General features: G+C 39.9%; 1 protein-coding gene across 1 annotated transcript; it reads right to left on the reverse strand.

Annotated features, from left to right (window-relative positions):
• Nucleotides 1-76: 76 nt before the first annotated feature.
• Nucleotides 77-10,912, reverse strand: LOC129452886 (uncharacterized). Its single transcript, XM_073865501.1, has 3 exons — nt 10,180-10,912; nt 8,638-9,082; nt 77-1,809 (listed from the first exon to the last, which is right to left on the reverse strand). The coding sequence occupies exons 1-3, from the start codon at nt 10,327-10,329 to the stop codon at nt 956-958; spliced, it is 1,449 nt and encodes a 482-aa protein (XP_073721602.1). The 5' UTR covers nt 10,330-10,912; the 3' UTR covers nt 77-955.
• Nucleotides 10,913-13,437: the final 2,525 nt, after the last annotated feature.

Raw genomic sequence — 13,437 nt, forward strand, 5'->3', positions numbered from 1 at the left:
AAGCTTTTATTTGCTGTAAATGTATGGATATCCTACAAAATCAGTGTAGTAAAATCTGCAAATATGCAAGAAAAGGTTTGTACTTTAAAAATACTTTATTTGTAACAAACAGAAGATAAAGAATTTACAAATGTGCAGAGAACAGTTTCAGCACTCAGACAGCGCCATGTTTTTTTTAAAGCATTACTTAAAAATGTTTCTTATCTCACCATATCCACAGGTACAAAGTCATCATATACAATTAATTCGTAAGGTAGCATTTAAAAAACATTTAAAAACAGAAGCATTTGTTTAAAGCAAAACAATTTCTTACCAAGCTACAGGTCAAGCAGCTCTTTACACCTTCTAACGTCTCATAATCGGTCCTCATTTAAGTCCAAGAGACTCAATAATAATCTTTTACATTTTAATCCTTTAATTTTTCATATTATAAAAGGGTTGTGTTCTGCTGGGCATCCATGTGTGTGATAAGCAAACGCGCACTGTCGTCCCGTATTACTAACAAGCTCATTAAATAACAAAAACAATATTGCGCCATTGACTTTAGAGCAGGTTTTAGTTGGTCAATGGTGTAGTCTATTTTAGTTACCTCAAAATAGCAACGCACCAAGAATGTGCCTGAACACACCTCATTTTCAGACCAGAACGCCCATGGGTGCAAAATTGTGCGCAAATGCATTTGCTATTTAAACAACGTGGCACTAAATGTGAAAATGATCATTGCGATGGGTTGAAACTAGCAAAAAGCACTTGTGTCGCACATTGCGCTGGGTGTATGATAGGGCCCGTAAGGTTTCTCTCACGTATGAACTCTCAAATGGGCTTTTAAGGAATCTGGCTTAGTAAACGTCTTCTCACACTGAGAACATTTGTAACGGTTTTTCACCTGTATGAGTTCTTTGGTGTCTCACTAAAACCTGATATGGGTTCTCATTGGTGTGTATACCACCAAAGATTACATTTTTTGTTGAAACTCTTCCCAAAAACAGTACAGTGATTGAGGTTTCTGTCCAGTGTGAGTTTTCTGATGAACTTTAAAATTACTTGGATCAGAGTATCTCTTACCACAGTGAGAGCAGACGTAAGGTTTTTCTCCTGTATGAACTCTCTGATGAACTTTAAAATTACCTTGAGTAGTGAAGCTCTTTTCACAGTGAGAGCAGACGTAAGGTTTTTCTCCAGTGTGAACTCTCTCATGGATAATCAGATTAGATTTCAGACCGAAACCTTTATGACAGTGTGAACACTGATAGCGTTTCTCCTCAAAGTGAATATTCTGGTGTGATTTTAATGAACTTAAATCCTTAAAGGTTTTGTCACATTGACTGCACTGATACGGTCTTTCATTGGTGTGTTTAAGCATATGTGACTTCAGATGATGTTTTTGGCTGAATCTCTTCTCACAGTGAGGACACTCGTATGGTTTCTCTCCAGTGTGAATTCTCTGATGAAAATGAAGACTTTGTTTGGTGCTGAAATATTTGCCACATTCAGTGCAGTAGAAAGACTTTTCACCACTGTGTGACCTCACGTGAGCATTAATACGAGACGTTGATGCTAAAAGATCCTTCCCACACTTCTTCTTCTCTCTGTGCACTTTTGAATGATGACGTTTATATTTTTGTAAGGTAGTGAAGCTGATCTCAGATCTGGTGGAGGTCAAGAGTTTTTGTTCTGCATTTCTATCTAAATGTCTCGGTGAGCTCAATGTCTCTTCATCGGTGATGCAGGAAAGAGTTTGTGCCGTCTGTCGCTCTTTTGATGATAAAGACGTAATTTCTCCAGCCAAACACAAATCACTGATCTTATCTGAAAGACAACAACATTAGAAATCTCTTATGATTTACATTTACACCAACTGTAAACACACAAACAAGAGGTTCAACTGAGATTCTGTATGGTTTTTCTATATTCAGTTATTGCTGCTAATGGGGTCGTAAGTAGTTATTGACTCTAAAGCTGCGTCTTTTCATTGCACACAACACCCAATAGATCAGAAGTCATTTATTTCCTAGTGTGGAGAGTTGCACAGCGACTCCATGGAGTGGACTGGAAATCTTAAGATGTGATTTTAACCCACACCTTAGTTAACTTAAAATTCAAGGACTTTCCAGGTCCAATACCCTCAAATTCAAGGCCTAAATGTGGGGACATATTTCAAGTGAGAGCAAGGTTACATCGTGTTACTTTTTAAGATACATTGTTACAGCTTCCTTTTCGAGGGAACTCGCGCTGCGTCACTGCGGTGAAACTTTGGGGACGCCTCCAGGAGTAAGTGCGTCTGAATGCGTATATCAAATTCAACCAATGGTGAGGCTTAACCACAAAGACAGGGTGAAGCCAGGAAGTATATCACTATCTGAAATATTGCCAAAGACGGCGTTACAGGGACGCAGGAAGTATGGCAAGGGAGACGCAACGTCTCGTTCCCTTCTCAGGGAACAACAGTTACATACGTAACCCGAGACGTTTTCATTTGTCAAACACAACTACACTGCAAAATCCCTGGTGTTAAATTAACACCAGCTCGGTGTTTATATGGGTACCACCAGCAGGGTGTTAAAAGTAACACCGAAGCAGTGTTAGAGTTAATTAGATAATTAAGCAATCATTTGAGTGATTATTTGATTATTGAAGACACCTGGTGATAATGAGCCAAACTACAACTTTCCTTGATCCGAGGAAAGCTATGTTACTGAAGTCCAATAGAGAATAATATACATATGATCAACATCTAATTTTCTATGAACGCTGAATTTTTTGACTGTGTAAACAACTTAATTAAATCTACAATCTCTGTTATAAAAACTTTATAAACTTTGTTTTAACAACCTTTACAACAAATAATGTGTTCAGTAAACACTGTTGCAAAAGACCTCAAAGGCAGAAACAAGAGTCAACCCACCCAACTAAAGGAACCACAGATCACCATAATGGTGACCAAACAATTTCAAAGTAGTCAAAAATCAGTTTGGTTTGTAATAAGAGAGATGTCTTTTCAGTTGATTTGATCTAAGGCAGTGGCTGGAAGTTGTAGTTGTAGTTCTGCTCATTATCATCAGGTGTCTTCAATAATCAAATAATCACTCAAATGATTGCTTAATTATCTAATTAACTCTAACACTGCTTCGGTGTTACTTTTAACACCCTGCTGGTGGTACCCATATAAACACCGAGCCGGTGTTAATTTAACACCGGGGATTTTGCTGTGCAAAAAAGCATGCGCATAGAGAAGATGTAAGCATTTAAACGAACAGCTTAGCATGTGTGCTTAAAGAGTCCAGAAATAAAAAAACAATGTCAACTTTTTTTTATTGTTTGATTGACATCGAGACTGACAGCTTTATGATCTACTGTAATGCAAGGATCTAATGTAATCTTATGATATTTTTTCTTTAACAGTTAGTCAAACATTCACTTTTTCACTAACAGATTATATCTGACTGAATTCTTGCCAAAAGAAATATTATTACAACTGTAAATCTGTATATGTGTGCATATATCAGGGTTGTGCGTCTGTGTGCATGCATCAGATCTTTCAATCAATGTGAGGAAGATCATTTTTGAGTATTGTCACTCTAAATAACTTTTTTAACATCAATCAGATCCCAAACTTTATCTCCTTTGATAACTATTTTAACACCACGCAAGTCCAGCACTTTATTTTCCAATTCCTCCAACCCATGTTTTAAAACCGAAACCAAAATCTCAGACGTGCAATAGGATGGACATGCTTTATTTGTATTAGTTCATATGTAAGGGATAATGTAGAGGCAGCCGGTAGTTATCGGGAAATAAGCCCCGACAGTGTGATCAGGACCAGACGCGAAGCGGAGGGTCTTGTATCACACTGAAGGGGCTTATTTCCCAATAACTACCGGCTGCCTCTACATTATCCCGCTTATTACACGGCTACTTGCCACATAAGAAAAAAACTGGACATGAATATGAATTTGAAACATTTTATTGGCATATTTGTTTTAAATTAACATTTTTATCCTTCCGCGAAACTTTACACAGATGCATAAAATGATCGTAATACCTTATTAAGATCCTCTGCTTCATACTTGTCTGTCTCCATTTTTTTCTCTTTTAGCCAGTCTTTGAGAAGTTTTAATGCCCATTCTGTATTTTTTTGTGTGTTGGCTTCGTAGCTGTCATGCTCTATTTTGTCAAGTTCAGTCTCAGTAAGCTGTCTGTGTCTTGTCGTGGTTGTCCAGTGTTTGTCACAAGATGGCGCCAAACAGTAATCTTTATTGATCTTTATTGGCGCGGAGCGATTTTACTCGTGCAAGTAGTCCGGCTATGTGTTATTACTTTGGAGCGGTTATTATTTGAAAAGAACGAACCTGCAAATGTCTCAACTGACCAATCAGAATCAAGCATTCCAGAGAGCCGTGTAATAAAAATAGTTATAGTACAAATAAAGATTACTTTAGACGTTTAATTACTATTTACTGTAGGCTGCGTCTCAATTTATCCAAAAATGGGCCAGGCCTAGGGTCAAACAGAAATTGCGTGTTGCGTTAATCACACATTAATAAACTTAAAGCTCCACTGTGTAGGATCTACTCCCATCAAGCGGTGAAAGTTTTGCTACAAAGCAAAAGCAATGGAAAAAAATGAACAATTTGCAATGTCATTTGCCTGTGATCCATCAAAGCACACAGATTTATGTTTAACATGGAAAAAGTCTGATTGTCATGATATGTCCGCTTAAAATCACATACAAAAAGCAACCATAAACGTAGCTTAGACACTTCTTTTTTCATCGACGCAAGGAAAAATATCACAGGGGCTGTTAAACTTGGTATTAAGATGTGTTTTCATCGATCGGATCACAAGTGGACGAGAGAGACGCATCACGTTTACACTTGGTGTTTAAATCCGTCTTTTTTTGTCCATTTTCGACCGCTTCTCTTCAGATTACTGAGGAGATGGTCTGTGGACGAGTCCCTCTGTCATTTAATCATGAGCTGGAGTAATGACGGCTTTAAATGGACGTGAACTAATATGTCAGAGTCCAATGCTTATGTTTAAGTAAACGTTACATGTCCGTGTATATGTAAGAGCTTTCTCTGATATTGGTGAAATAAGATCGCTCAACTTTCACACGCTTGTAAGTTAAAATGAAACGAAAGACGCGCAGATCAGACGCTTTTATCAATGAAAGGCTAAAAATAGGGCTGTCACCGTGTGTTTGTGCTAGAGGTCAGAAAAGATGAAAAACATTTATCTCAGTACCTCAGATTACATAAATGGGCGGAGAGACGGCGTGTGGCTGTTCGAACACATTAAACCACATGCGTGTTTACACTAACTGCATACCCATGCTATAGTTAGCCAAGGAACTATAAAACTTCAAGTTTACAACATAGACTGTATAGATATAAACGAATATGCTGAATTACCTGTGGAGAAGATATAAAGTAACTTAGCAACTTCAGTGTCCATTGAGCCCCATCTTGGAAAACTAACTCCAATATTGACTTTGGTCTTGATGTTTTTCCTGTCGCTCGCGGCCAGCTTGAGTGTACTCTGAAAGCGCGAAAAGCGGAGCTTGAATTTCAGAAATGTCCCTCGTCGGCGAATGTATTTCAAAGATGGAGGCACAACATGGATTCAGCCAGAGAGCGATTAGACGGTATGTATTTTAACCCTTTAGGCGCCAGAGGTTTTTTCCTAAAACATTTAATTTTGACATGTTACTTTCAAAAGGCTATATCTTAAACGTGATAAGAGATAGAGACTTTCTGTAAATTAGAGAAATATTAAGGATGAAACACTTTATGGAGGGAAATAAAAATTAATTAAATTTAATCATTAAATTTGCATATTATGACGTCATATGTGGCAGCCATCTTGAATTTTCATGAAAAGTCACATGTTTGAATGATAAAATGCAGCACTTCTATCCCCCCAAAATGTCCCTCACCTTCTGTATGCTATATTGCACAATACTGAATGCTCAGGTAAATAGTAGGTAGTAAACAAACTGATCTGCGCGCCGATAGACTAACGTTATGCATAATGGCTCCTCTGCCCCGTGTAATGTAACTCCGCCTCTGCTCCTGCTACGAGCCGCATGGCCAGTAGTGATGGGCAGTCCGGCTCTTTGATTCGGCTCTTTCGGCTCAAGCACTGGCTCTACATTTTAGTGATGGCAGTCCGGCTCTTTTCATATATTCGGCTCTTCTGGCTCGGCTCCCTTAGAAGAGCCGGCTCCCCTGCATGCGTCTGAAGATTCGGCTCTGCTCGTTCGCTACAAAGAATCAGCTCTTAGAGCCGCTCGTTCGCGAACGACCCATCACTAATGGCCAGATCTTCCTCGCATGCGCCCCGAGTGGAGAGAATTTGCACAGCTTGGACTATTGCCTTTACTGTCGCCGTGATTGTGTGCACGGGACGGAGCACTGGAAGTCGTCCGCTCGCCCGACAGACTCCCAGGGCCCGTCGGGAAGACGCAGCTCGCTCTACATTGCTTGCACGGTAAAAAGACTGGACGCGCATATTACCTCCAGCCTCATTCCCCACACCTGTAACACGCCCGCTAACCCGATGAATTCTCCGACCCCGTGTAACATTCCCACCACTGACATTGGGCAAAGGATTCATCATGTGCTTGGTGTATAACTTAGCTACACTTTCACTTTGTCCAGCTGCACGATTGCAAAGCAGGGGCGCGTCTGAATCGTGGTCACTAAATGAATCACCAGCATCTTCTGAAGGCAGATATTCCCCTTCATAATCATTGTCAGCGAATATAAGACCCAATACTTCATTGCAGGTAAGCTTTTTTGATGCCATTATATGATCATGTATTGAAAAAACTCGCTGAGGTTATCGCTCTGATAAAATGACTCACTTGCACACTAGCTTTGCTGTTGCGCACTTTAATGCGCTCTTGCTCTAATAGTTTGTATAGAAGCATGATGTTTTTCTGAGTCGGGTATAAAGTATGACATGTCTGCCATCTAGTGGAGGGGGGGGATGAACGAAATTTGACACCCTATGTGACAAAATCGGCAGTTACATTCAGTGACGCATCTTGTCGACAAAAGTCGACCGTGGCGCCTAGAGGGTTAAATAGCAGATTCTACACTTACGAGAATACTTTGATTAGTGGGGTGGAAGTAATTACACATGAATGAGCACATACTTTTGAAAGAAAACATGGGTTTTTGCTAAGAATTAACTAAAAAAAGTACACAGTGGAGCTTTAATGTAGTTAAAATGAATTTACATTAATGCTTATTAACGTGTTAATTTTGACAGCCCTAGTTATTATACTTGTTGATTGACTGCTAAGCGTTAGCGTTTGCTCCTGTACCAAAGAGAGTGCCCTAGCAACCATGTACCAAAGAGAGTGCCCTAGCAACCATGTACCAAGACCTATATCTCTGCATCAGAACATTGTAGAGACATCGGGGTGGCCTTGTTTTACTCGAGGCTTGATGTATACTCATTGGTGTATGCAAATTCTCTCCCTAGCAACCAGTGTACCCTAACAACCGTTAAAGGGATAGTTCGGCCAAAAACGATATTAAACCCATGATTTACTCACCCCCAAGCTGTCCGAGTTGCATATGTCCATCGTTTTTCAGACAAACACATTTTCGGATATTTTAGAAAATATTTTAGATCTTTCTGTTCATTAAATGTAATGTTGCGGGGTCCAGCAATAGTCCACGACCTTCAAGTCCAAAAAAGTGCATCCATCCTTCACAAATTAAATCCAAACGGCTCCAGGATGATAAACAAAGGTCTTCTGTGGGTAATCCGTGCGGTGTTGTTGTAGAAATATCCATATTTAAAATGTTATTAACGTTATAAACTACCTTTCGGTAGCACCGCCATTTTGGAGTGATGCGCATTCAGGATGAGAGCTTACGCAGCGTACAGAGTTTCTCAGTTTCTCTGCTGCTGCTCTGTGCCCCCGCCCTCCGAATTTGTCATACGTCACTAAGAAAAGTGCGTACGCTACGCTTATCCTCTCTCCTGAGTCTAAGATGGCGGCGCTACCGGAAGGTAGCTTATAAAGTTAATAACATTTTAAATATGGATATTTCTACAACAACACCGCACGGATTACCCACAGAAGACCTTTGTTTATCATCCTGGAGCCGTTTGGATTTAATTTGTGAAGGATGGACGCACTTTTTTGGACTTGAAGGTCGTGGACTATTGCTGGACCCCGCAACATTACATTTAATGAACAGAAATATCTAAAATATTTTCTAAAATATCCAAAAATGTGTTTGTCTGAAAAACGATGGACATATGCAACTCGGACAGCTTGGGGGTGAGTAAATCATGGGTTTAATATCGTTTTTGGCCGAACTATCCCTTTAAGCGAGACATATATTGCTGCATCAGAACAACGTAGAAAATTTTTCTTTTTGAGAAAAAGACATCGCACGGTGACAGAGCAGAGCGATGGAGAGGGTACGTAAGTCTGTACAAGTGAGTGAATGTAAGGGGGAGCTGACCCAGGAGCAGGAGCAAATATACCCATGTGTTTTTTTTGTACTATCCAAGCTAAATGAACCTGTATGCAGTAAAAGCTGGATTAAATGTGACCTTTTATAAGCAATTGTGTGTAATTCAATATCATGTAAGGTAAAAGAGGAAACACACCTGAAGGAATAAAATCATCATGATTGTCATCATCTTCCTCAGTGTGAACTTCATCTGCTGTAGTTTCTCTTCTCATCTTCATCATTAGGTTCCCACTGTCCATCGGTTTAATTGAAGACATCTTGAGTTTGGTCTGCAGGATCTGCTGCTGTTCTCCAGCGTTACAGACAGAATCCAGAGACTCTGTGGAGGTTTGATCCTCCTGTAAGCTCTGTTTACTGTCACACACTGTAGTGTCCTGAGTGTCTGTGGGCTTTGACTCAGTATAAGAGAGTAAAGACAGACTGAGAACTGAGTCCTGTGTGTGTCTGGATGTCTCTTCAGAGAGTTTATCCAGCAGTGACTGTGGTGTGCGGCTCTGATCTCTGCTCATCCACACTGAATCCAGACATTCACTGGAGCTCCAAACAGTCACATACCCTGAAGATTCACAACAAACCCCATCCTTACAACACAACACACACACACACACACAGGTTTAGTTTGGTTATACACGTTACACAAGTTTATGGAAAAAATGAATGGGCTTTTTATTGAGGGAACAAGTGTCCCGCTTACTTCCAGAATTTAGTGGACTAGAGATCGATTTCATTATAATGTAACGATTAATCAAATATATAAATAAATTAGTATAAATGTTAATATGGTGATCATAAACCATTATTCCAAATTTTGCTATAGAGGGTATGCATTGACGTCACTTTTCCACATGACCACACCAGAACTCGCCCTGTTGGGTGGCAAATGATTCAACAAAATGTCTTATAGTGTTTCATACCGACTGCTGTGCAAAATGCCAGTAAAACGGACTATTATCAGCTTAAATTGAATTTAGTTGGATTTGATAGCAGAGGTGAACAACACTTCGTTAAATTAGTTACATTTTCCAAGCATCTGTGCTTTATTAGGATGTTTGTATTGGGATTTTTTTTACTTTACTACATTCTAAAGCATAGAATCATACTGTGTATTCTTTAATATTGCATATTAAAATGTATTTAATACCTAATTACATTAAAATTGTGTACTTTTAAATGTATTAGTACAGTCTATCGCACAACAGCTTTTACGCGTTTTCCTCGTGTTTTTGCTGATTTCACACTGTACTCAAATGCTGACGCTGTCTTTTGCCACTCAGTGGGCGTAACCGCAGTCACTTTCGCTGAAGGTGACGTCACGTGCATACCCTCTATTAGAAGTTAAGCAATACCTAAAACAATGTATGATCTGATAAATAAAAAAGCCGTTAAATTAATTAATGTATGTAAGCATTTTCATGTTTTATTTAAATTATTTATTTTTTCCCTCATCCCGTGGCTAATGTTAAAAAAACTGTTGAATATGACTGATTCAATAAAAAAAATAACGCTACAAACTTGGGAGCCTTAACGTTACGTCTTTACATAAACTGCACAATGATTTATTTAAGAGACAGCTAAGGGTCCAACATAACAGACTGTTAAAGCACAAACACACAGAGAAAGATTATAAAATGATTTGATGTTGTCTGATTCAGGTAAAGGATGTTTAAGCTGTACAAACCTCTCTCTTCAGTCCTTCATCTCCTCTTAACCTCAGCTTTATCTCCAGTAACGCCACCTCTTTCTTCAGCTGAGAGATTTCTGTGATAAAATCATCAATATCCAGCATAGACAGATCAGTTCCTACTGATTTACAGCACATCACATCCATCTCATCATCAACACTAAAATACACAGAGACAAGACTTTGTTTACTCTCAATAAAACACTCTAGAGAGAAAAACAATGAGGATATACAAACAAATCAAATCACACGCGCTTTCTTTCTTTAGTGAGTTTATTTGTGTACTAAAGAGCTGCAGCGCCTCCTGCTGTACTGGAGAGAGAAGACGCTCAACACTTCATTCATTCATCCTGCTGTTAACAAATCATCATTTTCAACAGCCAATAAACTTTTTAAAATCGCAAAAATTGTATTCAACTACAGTTCTGAATGTTTATATCAAAATACCTGGACGTCACAGGCGCGTATTGAATCTTGAGAAGGCTGTGAAGAAGGAGCCATGGACGGATCCCAATTCAGCTCCCACAGCTCGTTCATCCTTTAAAAGTTGCCAAATGAAGGGCACGAAACAGAGCTGCCTTCAAAGCATCCTTCAGATGTATTCACAGTGTGACTCTACTGCTATCTACTGGAGATGTTAAACTAAATATAATTCTTTCTCTTAGAAAGTATTTGATCATTTATTAGAATAAAATCAGATCTTATCCTTTAAGAGACACGTTTTGCTTGTTCCATCATTTAATAAACATCATTTGTAAACCGAAAAACGAAAGAAGAAGAATTCCACCAGTTTAAGATTCTTCATCTCTTGTTTGTTACAAATAAAGTAGATTTGTATCGAAATTGTTTTTTTTTTTTTTTAGATTTAAACCTTTAAAAGCCTTTTTCTTTCAGTCATGGAAGTAAAATAGCAAGCTTTTATTTGATGTAAATGTATGGATATGCTACCAATCAGTGTAATAATCTGCAAATATGCAAGAAAAGGTTTGTGCTCTAAAAATACTTTATTTGTAACAAACAAGAGATGAAGAATTTACAAACATGTAGAGAACAGTTTCAGCACGGACAGCGCCATGTTTTTTTAAAGGGGACATTCCATGAAAATCAGACTTTTTTCATGTTTAAGTGCTATAATCGGGTCCCCAGTGCTTCTACCAACCCAGAAAACATGAAGCAACCCTGTAACTTTGTTTTGGTAAGGCTCTCTCTGCAAGCATGTGAATAAATAGGTCATGCGGATTTCGCTCCCCCCATGACGTAGGTAAGGGCTCCTAATATAATGATACCGCCCCTTCAACTGCGCTATCCAACCATGAAGCTACCTCGAGTGAGAGTGACCGAAGCTGTTTCTCAATATGCGTTCTTCAGCGATCTTGCGTCCTCGTGTCCTCGCTCTACGTCATCATTAACGGTCGAAGTTCATTCCAATTCTCAAGAACGCAAGGACAGAGGACGCATGAAAATACCCGGATGTGTTCTTGATATCGAGGATGCATCGAGTGCAGACTTGGGCTGCGTCCGAAACCGCATACTGTATAGTAGGTACTGAATTAGATGAAGTACCTACTTACTTAGCGTTAAAACAGTAGGTACTGTATAGTATGAATCCTGGTAGTATGAATGAGATTCGGACGTACTACATCCGCCATGTTGCTACATCACGTGATATACGTCGTCATCACGTCATGTCATTTCAGCGCGAAAACAACCGCATGCCTCGTCTTCTTCGTTGGATAACTCCTCTCCCGGGGCATCATGGGATAGTGAAGCGTCCATCGTATGCACACTGCAAAATCTAGCCGGAAGTAGTAGGTCATCCGGGTACTTTTCGCATACTGTTTTTCGAATACTATGTATTCGGACATACTACTCGCCTCGCCTACTGCTTTTCGCGTACTATATAGTAAGTAGTAGGCTGTTTCGGACGCAGCATTGCTGAAATCGCTTTACGCCCCAGAAGTCATTGCGGCAAAACTTCCGAGTTCGTTCTTCCAAGGTCGCCTGGCAAGACCAATACTAACCAACTGCAGAAGCGCAGACCCATACGTCATGACAGTCTGAGACTGACAGTCCCAGCCTGACAGTCTGAGGCCGGAAGAGGGCCTTATAAGGCATTCCGCTACTTCTATGTCGTTGTAAGTAATACGGTAATATGATTATGCAGGCATGCGGGTTTTCTGTCTTTTATGCTCCGTACGGACGCTAACTTTGTTAGAAAATCATACCCATTATATCAAAAGCATGGACAATGATCAAGACCCACGTCGATAAAAAAAATGCAGGGCTTGCACAGAGACGAGGCTGAATCTAGCTTCTTATTCGCAGCTTCTTATTGACGCTTTTCGTTCCACCTTAAAAGACGCGACGCTTCCGCGTTAGCAGTTTCTTTTTCACGCACAGCTTAGGGACCGTAGCCCATTATCTCTTATTCGTGCTGTTTTGAGTGATTATGTTTATTTTGTTACTTTGAGAGTATTATACATTTGAAAATAAACAGAATAACAGAGTTATGAAAGAAAATACAGTGTCAGAATGTAAAGATACACTAAATATGTTAATGTAAAATTAAATTGTTAAACGTGTCATCTTTGTATTGCATTAATGAATGATCCCAATATGTCTTTGTGATGTTTGCGTGTGTGTGTGTGTGTGTGTGTGTGTGTGTGTGTGAGCGCGCGCGGGGCGTGCTTGTGTGTGTGTGTGCGCGTGCTTGTGAGTGAGTGTGTGTGTGCGTGTGTGTGTGTGTGTGCGCGCGCGAGTGTGTATGTGTGCGGGCGCACGTGTGTGTGCTTGCGTGTGTGTGTGTGTGTGTGCGCGCGCGAGAGTGTGTGTGTGTGTGTGTGTGTGCGCGCGCGCGCGCGAGTGTGCGTGTATGTGTGCGGGCGCATGGGTGCGTGTGTGCTTGCTTGCGTGTGTGTGTGTGTGTGTGTGTGTGTGTGTGTGTGTGTGTGTGTGTGTGTGTGTGTGTGTGTGTGTGTGTGTGTGTGTGTGTGTGTGTTTGTTTGAAGTTTGCAGATGACTCTAGAAATGATGAATCTACTACAGAAGTGAGGCTGGCTGCTTCAAACTGTGGAGATGAGAGTAGATTTCCTGAAGAGCCCCTATTACTCCCTCTCACCATTCTCAAATTTGCTGTGCCAGAAAATTTTTCCCACAAGACATCTTCACCTTAAGCAGTTACAGTAGCACATTTGCTCCGACCTTTCTGTTTTAAAGTATTGAATATTACAATATCCCATAGGGTTTAACAGGGTA

The sequence above is a fragment of the Misgurnus anguillicaudatus genome, unplaced genomic scaffold, assembly GCF_027580225.2.
Source record: "Misgurnus anguillicaudatus unplaced genomic scaffold, ASM2758022v2 HiC_scaffold_31, whole genome shotgun sequence".
Taxonomy (NCBI): domain Eukaryota; kingdom Metazoa; phylum Chordata; class Actinopteri; order Cypriniformes; family Cobitidae; genus Misgurnus; species Misgurnus anguillicaudatus.